Here is a 16,963-nt window from a genome sequence, read left to right as displayed (position 1 = left end):
ATTCTGGCTTTAATCTCAGAATTCTGACTGTAGTCTTAGAATTATTTATTTAAAGAATTCTGGGGAAAAAAGTAAGAATTATCTGACTTTTATCAGGAAAAATTTTACTTTAATAGAAATATATATACATTTTGCTCCATGTCCCTATTCCCCTTCCATAAATAAACCAGTGGAAAGATTGTAACAAAACTATCCAAACATAATATTTTACATGTACATTTGATCAACTTTTCGAGTTAATTGACTTCAAAATATAAAGATATTGAGCTAAAACATAAATGTGGTGGTCACTTAAGGTCATTCCCAACACATTCTACAAGCTCTAATAGTTTGCACATATTATTTTCAAGGTTTGCCCCAAATGGCTCTAAGACTGTTATTTCTCCTCACAAGATGATCTTAATTTTAAAGCATGAAAGATGGCGGGTGATTTGCGTTCCTTTCAGAGCGTTACACTGTAAGTTGCAACAAACATTCGACTGACTCTGATCACAGAGCGTGACAAAAACCCTGCTGGTCTGAGGCCTTCGTCTCGAGTGTTGAGGTGAGCGCAGAGGGACAGGGGTCGTGAACTTTTTGCACACGCACAGCTATCTCTGCGATCAACTGATGCCAAAATGACACCTCAGGCTTTGATATTTCACTCAGCTCCCCGCTCAAGCCACTAAATGGATCCAGAGCCTCGCGAGGACGCTGGGAGAGAGCACCGCGGGTGACCACGAGCCCACAGTCGTTTGGGAGCTCTCACACAGGAAGCAGCTCTGAGATATCCCCCACCCCCCCACACCCTCTTTTTACATCCTCTGTCATGAGGAATGTCCTCCTGCTGCGATAGTAGCCACAGAGTGGAGCAGGCTCCTGTTTCCTGCCCACATGCATCTGTTCCCTCCAGCCCTGATTGCAGATAGAGACTTAACTGAGCCTGGGAACTGACCAGAGCCGACTGACAGGCAGAGTGCGGTGGGGAGTGGGGGGGCTTGGACAAGCTGGTTGTTAAACTTTAATTGTAGCGTCTGTCTTCAGGGACTTTTTTCCACGCCACTGGAAATGATCACAAGGATCAATGTTTTAGTAGGTGGGCGGACGGGATTGTTTGAGAGAAGGGTTTGGTTTTAAAAATCAAATTCTCAGAAGAGAGTACAAAAACACACACACACAAACATCTTTTTAATCTAACCGTTTTTAGTTGAGTAAAGCAAGAGTTCAGTGCAATTTATGCCATTCTTAAAAACAAGAACAAGTTCAGGCAATCCCATCAACCCTGGTTCAGTTACTTCCATTATTTCACATAACGCCCTTGTCTTTATGCATTTTTTATAATAATAGTTTTCCCACAAAGTAAAAAAAGAAAAAGAAAGAGCCAACTTATAAATAAGCCACGATGTAAGCACGCCTTTGGGTGTCCAGGTGTGTAAAGGATCAGATTTCTGCGATTAGATTCACGGCTCAGCTCAGCTCCACACCTACATTCAGACAGACTGCTTTTGGATATTTGACACACATTTCACGTGTAATTAAAGTAAGAGGAAAAAGCAGACCCTCTGAAAAACAACCAGAAGCTTTTTCTGCTCCCGCACAACATCTCTTTCTCACGACTCCTCTCCGTGCTCCTCCATGATTTGTAGCTGGTTTGTAATTCCTTCCTGCTTTTACTGCTTATTATTATCGCATAAAGTGACATCAATCACCAAACTGTAGATCTGAATTTTATTGCAATACAATAAATGTCTTAATTGGGTTGTTTATGATGACTGATCGACATAAAAATATAATATATAAATACAGTATATATACCCAAAACTACAAGTTTCTGATAATTTCAGATTTCTGAAAATGATTGGGTTTTGTAGACTAAAACTTTTTTTTCCAAAATTTAAATTTGATGAAAGAAGTACAGGACGTATGGGTGCTGCAGCACTTCTTGATAGATACCGGAAAGAAAACCAGTTTCATTAGTACTGCATCTTGAATTTCAATATCGACACCTTTCTAAAATAGTCGCCCATGTCATGTTTTCCAAGTTTTTTAGGAAACACAAAAAACATGACCAAAACAATATCGTAACATATTTTAAGATTTCTGACAAACTTAAAAAAAAAAAAACGACATACCGGTAGTTGATTCTTTTAGGAACGTGTCGATATTTCGATGATAATAATTTTGTAATTCCAGTATAACAGTGTGCAAAATGGTATGTACTGCTTAAAGCACACAAAACATTTGCAGAATAATGTAAAGTTTATGATTTAATTGTATAGATATCATCTGTTCAATATACACAACATTTTTTGTCCATAATACCAGTTTCTATTTCGCCTCATGTATTTGGTTATCATGGTATTCTCCATAGAGCCATTAAGATCACAGCCCCCCCCCCCCCCCCCCCCCCCCCCATACTTGCATGTTTTGTCAAACGTTATGTGCTCCAGATGAGCCAAAGTTCTGCTTACATACAGGTCAGTGTGACAACCTTTTCATTCAGGTACTTCATGAACCAGCCACGAATGCATGAAGAGTTTGAGAGGCGTTGATATATTCAGCAAAAACATTCAAAATTGGAGCTCCAAATGTTGAAATAACAGACATCCAGTTTGCAGAAGCTGCTTGTAGCAAAATAGGCTACAGTCTGGTAATTTGGGAACTTAAGAGATAAAAGATGAGTCAATGCTGTGATACATGGCAACAGTCTTATTATGAGAACACATCCATGTCCTTATTGAACATGTCCTCTGTCTTGACCAATACTGTGGGGTTAGTTAAGGCCCATTAACATCAGCTGCAATGTCTCTTGTCCTGCAGCAGGGGACGAAAGTCTTTTTCTCTGGTTCATCTACATCGGGAGCGGGTGGCCTCCAGAGCTTTCTGGTGTCTCCGTTTGTTGAACCTTTTGACGTAGTTGTTGCTTCGCAAGAAGCCATCTCCAGACTTCAGCTTGCCGCCCAGCAGGTTCAGGAGGTCACTGGGAAGGTGGCGCCTCCGGTGGTAGATCTGACCCATGACCATGTATCTGTTACCTTGTGAAGAAGTACAGGGGAGGTTACGAGGGCTGGAGAAAAGTGCAAAGCTGAGCTGTTTTTGTGCTTTCACTAAACACTTGAAAATGAATTCACACACGCCCCAAAGATGTGAATTAGTCACAGTTTTCAATTTGAAGTTAGTATCTCAACGGACTATGGCTGTTGAAAAATGGTTGGTGATTTATTGGCACCAGCTAATCCTGTGACCCAAAAAGATTTTAGTAAAAGGGAATGAATGGATAATTAACGGGGCAGATTTCAGACCTGAATTTTCAGAGATGTTATCTCAGGTGTTTTCTGTCAGAGGAAAGCACACGTCAAAATCCTTCACTCTTGTGGCAGGATGAGGCATCCACAACAAAACTGAGAAAGGTTTGAGACAGCAATGAATCTATAAAGGGTTTGAGACATCCTCAACAAAAGTGAGAGGGGTTTGAGACATCTGCAACAAATCTGAGAAGGATTTGGGACATCAACAACAAAGTTGGGATGAGTTTGAGACATCTGCACCAAAATTGAGAGGGGTTTTAGACATTTTCAACAAATCTGAGAAGGGTTTGAGACATCTGCAACAAATCTGAGAAGGATTTGGACCATCTACAACAAACCTGAGATGAGTTTTGGACATCAGTACCAACACTGAGAAGGATATGAGACATCCGTAACAAAACTGTAAGGGGTTTTAGACCTTGACAAATCTGAGAGGGGTTTGAGACATCAGTAACAAAAGTGAGATAGATCTGGGACGTCAACAAATTTGAGATGAGTTTGAGACATCAGTAAAATATCTCAGAGGGGTTTAACACATAACAAATCTGAGAAGAGTTTGAGCCATCTACAACAAAACTGAGAGGAGTTTGAGACATTCTCAACAAGCCCGTGAAAGGTTTGAGACAACCTTAACAAGTCTGAGGATTTGGGTCATCCTCCACAAAACTAAGAGGAGTTTGAGTCATCCTCAACAAATGTGGATGACATAACTGAGAGGAGCTTAAGATATTCTCAAATTTGAGAAGGTTTTGAGACATCTACGACAAAACTGTGGTAGGTTTGAAACAAACATAGCTCAGATTAACTCTATTTTGGAGACAATATCCAAAAATGTGATTGCATTTGAATTCTTTTGTGCTTTTGTACAGAAAGTCCTTCACTAGGATAAAATTTCTCATCTTCAAATGTAATTCACCCAGTTAGCTTGAAGACAGATTTCTTGGCTTTTGGAAAACGTAAGCACTCAACACTTACCAAGTTTGATATCAGGGCAGGGCTTGCTGCACTTGTAGGTATCCAAGACCAGGAGGCGAACTTTAAAGAAGAAGGTTTCCGGGGTCACATACAGACGACTCATTTTGTAGAAGCCGTCGCTACTGACCATCAGCGTTATCAGCCGTGCTCCTTTACGTAAAACGTCGATGTCGTGGACGATGCCATTGACAGCTGTTTGAGAAGAAGAGAAAAGAAATTGTTACCAATATGTTTCAAAGAACTAACACATTTCACGAGATTTTGCATTAGATTGTGCATGATGTCTCTTAAAGGTTTGTTCCTACTCATCATAAGATGATCTTAGCATAAAAATCTGCCATAAAAGGATGGTTTACAGTCATTTAAGGATATTTTTTGGAGTGTAATCGTTAGGTAGAAAGACCTGCATAATCAACTCAGTATTTCTAAAAACTGACTGAAAACTTGTAGCTTTTTCTGCACTTCATTTCTGTTTGTGTACATCTGACGGAGTCTGTATTTGTGTTACGTACCAAACTCACTGTAGCAGTAATATTCCTTCTCATCCTTCTCCTTCCTGCACTCACTCATGCAGAAAGCATCGTGTGTGTAGTCAGCCTCTGCAGACAAGTGAAAAATGCAATAATGAGAAGAAAATCCTACACCATAATTTCTTATTTTTAATTACTTAGAGGAAAGACATTAAACATCCATCTTGTTACATTTTGTGTGGTTGTGACTGTTCTTTACGCAGTCACTTTTAATATCTTTTGGTGGGATATTTAAAAGTCCCCAAATGCTTAATGAATACCACAATATGAAACATCAAGGTGTTTTTCTTTCTGTAGTATGTCACGAAAAAGATCTGTGTGAACAACTCTTTATTAACACATGAGTCAGAGTTCAGGGTCAGGAAACATTGCTCCCCTACCTCGCCTCAGGATGTCAAACTGGTAAATCAGACTGGAGGAGCGGCGGTTGAAGAAGACCGGTGGGCGGCTGTTGTTCCAGGTCGCCGTGTTGAGTCCAGACTGATAGAGGCTGGACTTCCCTGGCCGGTTCTCCTCTGGGTCCTGTCTTCGGTTGGGGGGATCCCGGTGCGTGGAAGCAGCTGTTTGCTGCGGCTGAGACTGGGTCTGTGTCTGAACCGGAGCCCTGGGTTTGGAGTTGGGGTGTCCCTCTGACTCGGTCTGCTGAGGTGGGCCGACGGGGGTCTGGATGTCCTGGTTGGCTCTCTGGGATGTGCGATTGGTGCTGGCGCTTGCAGCTCCGGTCTGCTGGGTTTTAGGGAGCAGGCCGACGGCTTCCCCCATGCTTTTCTCGTTGTTGTGCTCCATCAAACGGTCACTCTTGTGGGCCTTTTTCCTCTTGTTGTGGTGGCGAAGGACCGGCGCCAGGTTGGTGTGTTTCGGCCACACCGAAGAGGGCAGAGGGTGGAAGTTTAATTTGGACTCACTAGTCTTGCTGCTTTTCTCCAGGAGCTCATTGATGGGCAGTGTGGGCTCTTTCACCACAATCCTGGTCTGATTTGTCATGGCAGGGTCCACAAAGCCGCCCTGACCTTTTTCTATAAGAGTGTACAGCTCTGTAATAAAACCAGATGACATTTCAGTTACACAAAACAGAGAAAGTACACAAGAATAGAAGCACCTTAGAAAAAAGTCCTGTGTCATGTCAGACAGCTTTGAAACATGCAAATAATACCTCGAAATGTGCAGTTCAAAAAGTAATAATTACTTTTGAAAGTAGTACATTGTATGGAATAGACAAAATTCTTAAAAACCTGCTAAAAAACAGTGGTAAGCCACAGAGTTTTGGAAGTCCTATCTCTTTCAGTTCTCTTGTGGACCATGTACTTCATTGGGCTTAACGGGTTAAAGGGATTTTGGTGAAATGGATAAAAACCTCCACCTCAGACATACTCCACAATAATGATCAAAGTTTAAAAATGTTGGACAGAACATATCTGAACTGACTGAACTTTTGTTTTTATTTCTTACAGTTCTTATACAGTCACATTTATGTACAGATCTAGGACTTAGATTTCTCATAAATCCCCACCAAGAAAACAAACACCCAGACTTCCTCAGAAAGTAAAGCAGCTTGTCAACTTGTCAACGCCAGTATCTATAGGGGAAAAAAATAAAGCAAATATCCACTTACCATTGACAACATATTCTTCTGTGTTATGAAGAGGAAACACCAGAAACAGAAGAGTCAGAGTAATCCCTGTCATCATTCTGATGCTCAGTTTGCAAAGTTTGCAGCACAGATGGGATTATTCCCGGGGTTTTTATAGGACTGCTCAGGGAGAGGATGGGATGGGAGGGTGATGGGACGTCCCCAACTCAGAAATAAACACTTTCAACCTGGTTTCTTTCATCCATCCTGCAGTTCTAACAGCGTGAGGAAATGTTTATATGCTGAGTAAGTCGTTTTTTGTTATTTTTAAAACATGTGTAACAATAGCACAAAGTTTGCACTACTTGGGAAAACGTTCAAATGAGATTTTTCTCAAGTTTAACTGAGTGTAGAAAAGCGAATCTTTACTGCACCCTGGTGGTGAAAATAAAAAACATTGAACACTTTCTCAATTTAGCTCCAATTACCAAGGTTTTCAGATTTTATTTTATTTTTTTGGGAAAAAGATGCTTAAACTGTTTTTCCTTAGGCACTAAAAACTGATGCATTATTAATATTAACTGAAGAATTTGACAGACTATCATAAAGCTTAACCTTATTTTATTCTAACCCAATAATACATGAATAAAACATTTTTATTAGCCAAAATAAATAAAAACTGAATGTTTTAATGTAAAGGACAAAAAGTTTTGGAACACTATGATAATAAATGGTTGTAAATTGTGACTTCAAATGCATTACTAAAGTTAAGTCTTCTTTTTATAAAAGATGTAAGAAATCTGTAATTTCTTACAAAAGATTAATAAAGCATTCATCAATCCATGCATCTGCAAGGATAACTTGGGATGTTTTTTCAGTAGGCCACATTCGACTCAAGATAATAACACCACCTTGGAGTTAACGTTCAGAAACCACAGCTTTAACACATTTTGTTCCAAGTATGTCAAGACTTCATGGAGCATCTACGATGGACTAAAAACTGAAATATAAACGACCCAGATGGGACTCGAACCCACAATCCCCAGCTCCGGAGGCTGATGCCTTATCCATTAGGCCACTGGGTCATTACGTAGCTCACATTGTGACGTACGTTTTTAATCACAAGATAGAAACGTATACGTGTTGGTATGTCTATGGCATATTTGCAAAAAAACAAAAAACAAAAACAAAACAATGATATTGACACGACATTGTGTGATGTATATTCGTTTTTTATGAGTCGGGTGACGTAACTAAAAACTGCATTGTTTGTGCGTTTTCTTTAAATCGCGGACAATAGGCTCCGCCTATTGTAAATCTGACCAATCAAAACAGAACCACAACCATTGATCACGTCACGCACAGCGTCCTTCAATTTTCAACAGTGTCGCGAAGAACTCGGTAAGCTGCAGATGTTCCACTGCCTAGTACTTTTTTTGAAACATGTTTTCTGCTTTTGTTTTAGCTCAGGAACAAAGTGTATGGTTTTTGTTTAGTAGCCAGGCTCCGTGCTGCCTGTACTCCGACATGCAGATTACTTTTAGATCGGTTGAGCTTAGGATGCTAGCGTGTTATGAACCGTTGCTACGGCATTTAATTCGTTTCTCCTTTCCCTCAGCAGGAGACAAGGTTGTAATGTTAGAGGATTTGCTCGCGTTGAAGCCGGCAAACAACAGGAAGAATGTCAGGTGACAACACTGACGTTCGACTCCACCAGTATAAAAACAATGGGAAGGATACAGACGTAGGTTCAGTTAGCGCGCTTAAAACACGCAGGTGTGTTGTTTAAATTAACGAGCGTGGCCATGTTCGGTCTTTGTTTCAGGAAATGAGGCGCAGGAGAGCCGAGGTAAACGTGGAGCTGAGGAAGACGAAGAGAGAGAACCAGATCCTGAAGAAGAGAAACTTTCAACGCGACCCGGAAGCACCAGTACTGGTTTGGCTCGATGAGAGCTCTCCTAAAACGAAACTATAGTATTTGAATATGTGAACAACTAAATTACTGTCTTTATGATCATAATTAAACCTTCAGTCTGATTTTAGAAGAGCACAACTACAGCAGACTTTAAAGTAATCAGTGACTTAATTGAGACTAAACAACAAACACTGTGCAGCCATTTTTATTTACATTTTTAAAGCTTTACATTGCAGTATACTTATAAATTAGTTACCTATCATAGTGACTCGTTATTTTAAACTGGTCCACTCTGAAGCTTCCTTTGGGTTGATTCCTCTTTGGTTTCTGTCCAAAGATATCTCATTGGTCTGTGGAGGACATTGCAAAAGGTGTAAACAGTCAGGATCTAGATTGTCAGCTTCTAGCAGCACAGGCAGCCAGGTAATGTCATTTTAATGTAAGCATTATTATGTAAAGTTAGAATACAGTGTGGTATTACGGTTGAAGCTCGCTCACTTTCAGCCAGAGGTTGTGCACTGTGAGCCATGTTCCTCTATGATTAGATTTTGTGACATTATTTCCCAAAAAAAAACAAATAACTTACATTTTTTTTATTTGTGCTTTGAGTTGATAATTTCCTATTATTCCCACATTCTCTAGTTATTATTTCATGTTATTACTTCAGGCATATTTGTATTGTTTTTCTTCTATTTAAAGCTTTTGGGATCACTTTTGTTTCAACATTTCTGTTTTTCATTTCCCCTTTTGTTTCTGATTTCCAGAAAGCTTCTCTCTGTGGAAAAGCAGCCGCCTATCGATGATGTCATTTCTGCCGGCCTCATCCCAAATCTTGTTAGTTTCCTGGCGGTGTTTGAATTCCCTCCGATACAGTTCGAGGCCGCTTGGGCTCTCACCAACATTGCCTCTGGCACCTCAGAGCAGACCGGTGCTGTTGTGGAGGCAGGAGGCATTCCAGCATTTATCAAACTGATGACATCGCCTCACCTGCACATCAATGAGCAAGCCATCTGGGCGCTGGGGAACATTGCCGGTACTGTAGACTGATAAAACCCAGCATTCCCTTTGAGACAGTTTTTTTTTTTTTTTTTTTTTGTTCAGGTGTTGATAGGAGTTGCTCTTATTATAAAAATTATAAATTAACAAATTTATGATGATTTCTGACGAGAATAATTAAAAAAAACATGTCTGCACATGACAAAAGCTTAACGACACAATCGCTTTCAGCTTTCGGTGTTTGTACCACCAGAATTTTTTTAAATCTAAATTTGTTCTCCTGTCTCTTGCTTCGTCCGTTAATACAAGCAAAAAATCTCCCAAGTCGGCCCGCAATGCTCTTGGCATAGGCGAACTAGGCGGTCGCCTAGAGCGCCATCTGCTGGAGGGGGTGCCGAACTGCAGAAGGAAAAAAAAGTAATTATTTGTAATCCCTGGTTGTAACTCTGCTCAGCGCCCCTTTCAATTAGCTTTGTCTTAAAAACTATAATGAAGTATTACAGGAAAAATAAACTACTCTACCCATGAAACATCCCCCCCACCCCAATGCAGCAATTGTCCCCACCCTCTCTCTCATTTGGTTGACGTTGCACTGACTCGTCCTGCTCCGACACTCTGACGGGGGAGGGGCTAGTAGTGCCTCTCAGGAAGCGGTTTGTGTTGACAAACTCAATAAAATATCTGTATTTTGTTGTCCCATACATGTAAACCTCTTCGGACGTTTACCTGTATAAAAAGCCTCAAAAATCCATAAATTTTGCAAACCATCCATACAACTCGCACCGGGGGGTGTCAGCCACGCTTATGGAAATCCATACAAGTTGACATGTATKYTGTTATTTATTTGCTTTCTGGGAAAGCAAATAAATTTAAGTTTACCATAGTACCTTACATTGTCAAACTTGTTTTCAGGGGTTCAAATTGGGATGGGTGGGACATAGTTCGGGGGGTGGGGGTGGCGTTGCACTTCAACTCGCCTAGGGCACCAAAATGGCTAGAGCCAGCACCGCTTCAGTTCATTACAAGTGGCCCTCTGAGGGCCACCATAACGCTCATGTGACCCTCAGTGAAAATGAGTTTGACAGTCCTGCTCTACGTGAATTAAAATCAAATAGTCTGGTTTATCTGAGGTGATGAGGGGTTGCAGTGAAAACAACTCATGTTGTTGGAAAAGATTCAGGGTCTGTTGTAGATTATTGTGTACAGCTTGTTGTTCTTCTTTTTCTTTGACATTTATTGAGGTCTTTCACTCCACGTTTGTAAATTTCAGGAAGCGTGTTGCTGACATGTTCTGGTTCATTGTCCACAGGTGATTTATAACGGCTGTAAAGGAAGCTAAGCAGTTTATTAGATTTAGTTGTGTTTTGCTCTTTTAAAATGTTCTGCAACACAATATTACTAGCTGCCTGTAATCCAAGCAGAGTTCATGGTGATAAAGTAACATAACCTGCTCTAATTCTAATTTAGTTTCTGTGGACTTTTATTTAATCTGTTATTTCATACTGATGTGTTTTTTTAACTACACAGGTGATGGACCTTACTATAGAGACTTGGTAATAAAACATGGTGGCCTTCAGTCTCTTTTAGCCTTGTTGGACCACACCCAGCTGTTTCTGTTTCATGTAAGTGTCTGTCAGTTGTCAGTGCGTGCATTAATTCTAATCCAGCTGTTTTCTAATTTAGAACCATAGCTTTGCACTAAAACATCACATCCTCTTTATCAGCCTAACTTCAGGCGCAATGCCACCTGGACACTGTCCAAACTGTGTCGGCACAAGAATCCTCCCCCTCCCTTGGTGGTGGTGGAGCAGCTGCTTCCGGCCCTGGCGCAACTCCTGCATCACGACGACAAGGAGGTTCTGGCCCACGCCTGCTGGGCCCTTTCTTATTTGACGGACAGCACCAACGAGAGGATAAAAGTGGTGGTTCAGGCTGGCCTGGTCCTTCCTCTTGTAGGGTGTCTGGCATGTGAGGAGCTCTCCATCTTGGTGTGTGGCGTTTTTAAGTCTTGTCATAAAAACCATTCACGTTTGTTGTTTTTCATCACCGTTTCCCTTCAAGCTCTGATACACCAAATTCATGTCAAGCAATGACACCAGGCCTCCTTGCAACATCTCATATTTCCTGTGCCTACAAAAAAAAAAAAACAGCAACCTTCAGCAGTTAGTTTTAACGTACAACCTACATTCAGGCACCGCGGTGGAATTTCAAAAGCTCAGATAATGGGGTAACTGTCCCTCTCCTCCTAGATTCCTGCTCTGAGGTCAGTTGGCAACATAGTGACGGGAACGGATGAGCAGACCCAGTGTGTGCTCGCCGCAGGTGCACTGGCAATGTTACCCGCTCTGCTGCGCCACCCTGACACCAACATCCAGAAAGGAGCAGCCTGGATGGTGTCCAACATCACTGCCTGCAAAGAAAAGCAGATTCAGGAAGTAATTGATGCAGGCCTGATACCCATCCTGGTGGAGCTCCTTCAGCAGGTCAGAACCTAGAAAAACAGGTGCTCTATAAAAGACAGTTGATCATAAAAACACATTTTTATGCTGCTACAGTAAAAACCTGCACTGATCTAAGATAAAACTGCATTAAGATAGCCATCAAATAGAAATTGTATGTAATCCCCAAGAATGAATATTAAGAAATATTCCAGTAGAACATCTTTTTCTTCTTTTCGCTGTTCCATCTTTAGGAGTTGCTACATCCTCCTCCATCTCACCTTGTCCTCACTCCAACTACCTCAATGGCCTCTCTAACTGCACCCATACTGTATCTTTTTAACACCCTCTGGACATGTCCAAACTGTCTCAGTCTGGTCTCTAACCTCATCTAGTGCTTCAACCAGTTCTGTACTTCTGATGACCTCATTTCCAATCTTTTCCATCCTTGTCACTCTCAAGGACAACCTCAACATCTTCAGCATCTTCTACTTTTTGTCAACGCCACCGTCTCCGCACCAAACAACACAGCTGGTCTCACTTAGGCCTTTTCAGCTCATTAGTCAAGATCTTATTTAAAAAAAAAGTTTTTCTTTTTTAATATGACACAGTTTGTCTTTTTCTCCTTATGAATGTTCCAATATTTTAGGGCTGCAACTAACGATTATTTTAATAATCGATTAATCTGTCGATTATTTTTTCGATTAATCGGCCAAATCATTAAAAACACTTAATTACATAAATATAAGTAGATATAATTCAATTTAATTCCTGTATAAATTAGGGATGCATGTTATTGATTAATGTGAAGTTGTCTGAAGTTGATTTTTCGTATAGATTGACTAATGATTAATTGATAAGCAGCCATTTTCTTAAAATCCAGAGTTTTCTATTGAATCAAGAGAGACTTTTCATAAAATGAAGGATTTTTAAAAATGTGCTAAATTAAAAAAAGAAGCACATCATAAATATTTTCATAATTGATTTTGCCAGCCATATTAAACACTGACTGAAAAAAAAAGTGGATTTCTCGTACATCAATAAACTTGGTTATAGCTATAAAACATAAAATAGAAATTTAATAGGTCGCTGAATGAGGAAAACTGATAAAAAGAATAAAATATGAATTTTTAGATGTAAAATTATTATTAATTTATTATTATTGTTAGAATTTATTTGCATTTAGAATTTATGATTTTTCTCTAATTCTTTATGTTTTCCTTCCCGAGAGGAGGAAACATGGTGGAATGAGGTTACTTTTTTTTCCCACACGGGACGCGCTTCTTCCTCACGACGCGGCTCGCATCAAATCAGACCGTCTTTTATAGACTTTGTTTGTTTGTTTAGGGTGATTTCAAGACCCAGCTAGAAGTGGTGTGGGCCATCAGCAACTACACCAGTAGTGGATCAAAGGAACAAGTGGCCTACCTCGTCCACTGCAATGTACTGGAGCCTCTGCTCAATCTGCTGAATGTCCAAGACAACAAGATGATTCTCATCATCCTGGATGCAGTCTGCAATATTTTAAAGGTATGAAGCTAGTCGCTACGACCACTTAGCTATAGCTGCCAAGTAGTTACTGGAACTAGCAAACTTACAGTTTTGTTTTCTTTCATGCAGACGTCACAAAGCACCGGTGAGTCTGAAAAACTGTGTCTGATGATTGAAGAGCTGGGCGGTTTAGAGAAGATTGAAGCACTACAGAGACATGGAAACGAAGCTGTCTACAAGTCCTCCTTCAAAATTATTGACAGCTTCTTCTCTGAAAAGGTGAACAGTTTTTCACAGTAGATTGGTTTTGTTTTTCTGGTCATTTGGAAACATTTTTAGTTATAGTTAAAAGAAAAGTATAAAACGATATACTTGCAAAAATGACGGATTGATACATTTGTGCACATTTTTAAATGTATGAGATCTGTGGGGATGTGTACAGTTTGTTTTTATTATTGATAATGTTTTCATTTTTTATTTTCAAAATGTATAAATTTGCTTTATCTCATATAAAGTACATTTATTTGATACACTTTAATTGTGGCATACGTACGTAATTCTGTGAAGTAAAAATGAACAGACTACTCTTTTTCAGGTGATAAAGCTTGTGCTCGTCAGGAAAGTGTTTGTCTTGTGTCCATTGTGAGACCAGTCTCAAAACAGGTAGTGACTTACATAATCCTCAGTGCTTCTTGTCTCTCTTTTCTTTGTCTTACAGAATGAAGATGATGAGTTTGTGCTTCCCGAGGCCCATGCAGACTGTTATGCCTTCCAAATCCCTGAGAACCAAAGCACTTTCCACTTTTAATGTTTGCTTTTATTTTTGACAAAAAAAATTCTTGGGGATATTTTAAAAACTCTTGTACATACATGACAGTTCAAAGACAAAGTTTTATAGTAATGTTTGTATTTTTACTATTGTAATTTGTAATAATTTATATTTAAGTTTGTTTTTTCTCCCTTGACATAAACATATTCACAACAGGGCACACTATTGATGGACAAAGAGGGAAGAACAGTAAAACAGAACAGGGTTTTATCCAGTTCCCCACTAGATGGTGCTATGTTCCTTATTTTTGCCTACGTATTTGTGGGTTTTGCAATATCATTTTCAGGAACTTTTTATAATAAGATATCTATTTTCATTGTTTTCATTGTATGTTATTTTATACTGTAACATAGGTCAGAAAGAAGTATGAGCAGAACTGTACCCTGAATGTTAATATAAACATTTATTTTTTTAACGTATGCACTATTTTGTTGAAAAAAAAAATAAAACGTGGCAAACATTGCAATATTAAATGTAATTTTGGTCTGAAGAAATGCTTTGTTTTTTCATTATCAAAACAATTTCCATAATACTGCTTCTTAATTTTTGACAGTCACAAATTTTCGTAGAATCCATTAAGAGTCATGTTTTCATAGCAATTAGAAAGTAATAGATTTTTTTGTCTTGCACTCACAAGTCAAGATTTATTTATTTATTTATTCATTATTATTATTATTAATATTATTATTATTAGAAATTACACTGCCTTTTACTTTGAAATGACTACCGGATGTGCTTCTGAGTAGCTCCGCCTTTATGCACGGCACTAACTTCAGTTTTTAGGTTGAGTAGACGCTTGTTCTGATGGAGGGCATAGCGTTCACTTAATTTGTGTCAGTTTGTCGTGGCACAGTGATCATTTGGGAATGAAGCTACACGCGTTTTTAACCTTATTTCTATATGAAAATGGGCTCACTTGGAAAATGTATTGCCAGTGATACGATTATGTCTTTATGCTGCGTGCGCAGTCAGCGTGATTTGCTAAGGCGATACTACTAGCTAACCTAGCTTAGCCCCAAGCCAAGGATTGTTTTGGGAGATACCTGCTTGGGAAACTCACACGTCGACACATGAATTAGACACTTTTTGTCCAATTTCATCAAGGTGGAATACAAAAGGGAATGTCGAACCAAGGAGTACGGAGAAATGGCCCAGTAAAACTGCGCTTGACAGGTAAGCAACACTAAACCCCTTCTCGTCGCTGCTTAGTTATGCTAGCACATTAGCCTACATGCTAAGTGATCACAGTAATCTGCTTATAATAAAAACTTACATACTGTTTGAACTGGTTTAAAACACAGCTGATTTTAATTTACCTAATTAACATTGGGAAATATTGAGACCTACTTGCTGTGGTTTGAACTCTATGAAATTTTAGCTAATCAAATACAAAAAATAGTTTATTTTCATGCATTGGCCTTGATGAGGTAAAACATTATATGCCATCAAACCAAAATGCAAATTGTTATAGTGTTATGTTTCATTTTATTTTCAAACTCTATTTGTTACAAATTGAAAAGTATTGTAAGGCAGTGATTATCTTAGTAGAAAGAACCAAATTTCCATTATCATATATTCTGAGTTTAGATTTGTTGAAGTTAACTAGGTACAACTGAGTGTTGAGAAGGCAACATTGTGGTTTTTTGTCATCTGAACTGTGTGTTATTATCAGAGTTGTTCTTGTTTAATTGTCACATACATATATAGTTTTCTTAAAACTTTGCTCTGCTTGCATCCTCCTAGTCGCAGATTAAATTGACCATTTTCTAAAGAAAGTAAGAGAATGTGAATCAGTTTTGTTTGCTAATAGTTCACATTTAATATATTTTGTTTGTATTGTTAAAATGCCTGTAGTAATGTTGGAGGAAAACTATTAATTTGTGTTCCTTTTTAGACTTGCTAATACCTGCATGTTAGACACCAAACTTGAAACATTTTCTTTCATTTTGTTGTTTGACTTTACATGAATTATGTTTAATCTGCCACTAATAATGCTTACGATGTTGAAAGATAATCTATTCATAAGCTTGTTCGTTCTTAAATCTTTACTTTGCCATTGTGGCCTCGAGTCTGACTTATTTGTAAGACTTTATAGGTCATGTTGACTCGAATTAAAACACTATTATTTTTTTTATTATTATTATATCGAGGTTGTGTGGTTTTTATACTGCACACAATGTAAGTTTGACAAAATGTAACACTTTTTTTGGTCAAAATACAATGATTTTCTCCTATTTTAAAATCTTTTCCTCATATTTATCAAGTAGATCTATTCTTTCATATAAAAACTCAGATTTTGTTTTAGACTGGATGAATTTGAGATTCTCAAATGTGAATAAAGAGAATGAATCAGCATCTCATCTTGAAATGTAACTCCTGAGCTGTATTATTCGTTGAGAAAGAAGTCTATCTGTGCTTTCCATTTCCTGCGTTTGACTCCATTTGGCACGCAGCAAGCAGGGAATAAACTGGAAGAATCATCTTGTGGGTTTCTGTTAGCGTTCAGACAGGTCTAATGTCACTATTGTTTATGTCTCTCATGTTATTATATTTGTGAATTCTGATGAAGAAGTGGTGGGTGGGCGTGGTGAAGGAGAAAGCCAGGAAGTTTGTGATTAAGGTGAGGGTCCTTAGTTTTAGCCACAGCAAAACCAGTTGGACATTTGGGGATGTTACCGCTATCTCAACCTTTATTCCTCTCTTAGAAAATATCTGTGCGTCACTGTCAGCTGGTTTGGTTAGGTCACTGCAGGCTTTGTGTTCTGATAAAAGAAGACAAATGTACACTTTCAGAATGAACAGAAATGCATTTATATGTAGTGTAGTGCTGTACCAAATGATTATTTTCTAATCGATTAATCTAACGATTATTTTTTCGATTAATCAATTATTCTAACAACAAATCTATAAATTATTCTGATGCGAGTGCACT

The 16,963-nt window shown here is 38.9% G+C and overlaps 3 protein-coding genes and 1 non-coding gene across 5 annotated transcripts in view; 2 read left to right on the top strand and 2 right to left on the bottom strand.

Moving 5' to 3' along the window:
• Positions 1-2,513: 2,513 nt before the first annotated feature.
• LOC106528476 (uncharacterized) lies at positions 2,514-6,519 on the bottom strand. Its single transcript, XM_014023651.1, has 5 exons — positions 6,405-6,519; positions 5,173-5,826; positions 4,775-4,861; positions 4,263-4,454; positions 2,514-3,014 (listed from the first exon to the last, which is right to left on the bottom strand). The coding sequence occupies exons 1-5, from the start codon at positions 6,478-6,480 to the stop codon at positions 2,827-2,829; spliced, it is 1,197 nt and encodes a 398-aa protein (XP_013879105.1). The 5' UTR covers positions 6,481-6,519; the 3' UTR covers positions 2,514-2,826.
• Positions 6,520-7,374: 855 nt separating this feature from the next.
• trnar-ccg (transfer RNA arginine (anticodon CCG)) lies at positions 7,375-7,447 on the bottom strand. The gene has a single exon. It is a non-coding gene; the product is annotated as a tRNA-Arg (tRNA).
• Positions 7,448-7,737: 290 nt separating this feature from the next.
• Positions 7,738-14,497, top strand: LOC106528475 (importin subunit alpha-1). 2 transcript variants are annotated; one of them, XM_014023650.1, is made up of 11 exons: positions 7,738-7,763; positions 7,984-8,106; positions 8,188-8,292; positions 8,615-8,700; positions 9,042-9,310; positions 10,801-10,895; positions 10,998-11,261; positions 11,523-11,756; positions 13,059-13,241; positions 13,332-13,481; positions 13,921-14,497. In XM_014023650.1, exons 2-11 carry the CDS (start codon positions 8,044-8,046, stop codon positions 14,008-14,010), a joined length of 1,539 nt encoding a protein of 512 aa, XP_013879104.1. In that variant the 5' UTR covers positions 7,738-7,763; positions 7,984-8,043; the 3' UTR covers positions 14,011-14,497. The 2 variants fall into 2 exon arrangements, with proteins under 2 accessions (XP_013879104.1, XP_013879103.1); XM_014023649.1 differs by having other exon boundaries at positions 7,748-7,763; positions 7,981-8,106.
• Positions 14,498-14,774: 277 nt separating this feature from the next.
• Positions 14,775-16,963, top strand: part of LOC106528474 (E3 ubiquitin-protein ligase SMURF2) — a 58,724-nt gene continuing 56,535 nt past the window's right edge. Inside the window, exon 1 of the mRNA XM_014023647.1 lies at positions 14,775-15,204. Within this exon, the coding sequence (XP_013879101.1) occupies positions 15,153-15,204 (52 nt within the window). The 5' untranslated portion in view covers positions 14,775-15,152. The remainder of the gene's footprint in view (positions 15,205-16,963) is intronic.

Source organism: Austrofundulus limnaeus, unplaced genomic scaffold, assembly GCF_001266775.1.
Source record: "Austrofundulus limnaeus strain Quisiro unplaced genomic scaffold, Austrofundulus_limnaeus-1.0 Scaffold384, whole genome shotgun sequence".
NCBI classification, from domain to species: domain Eukaryota; kingdom Metazoa; phylum Chordata; class Actinopteri; order Cyprinodontiformes; family Rivulidae; genus Austrofundulus; species Austrofundulus limnaeus.
Note: the sequence above shows the minus strand (reverse complement) of the source record. Positions and strands in the feature narration are given on the sequence as shown.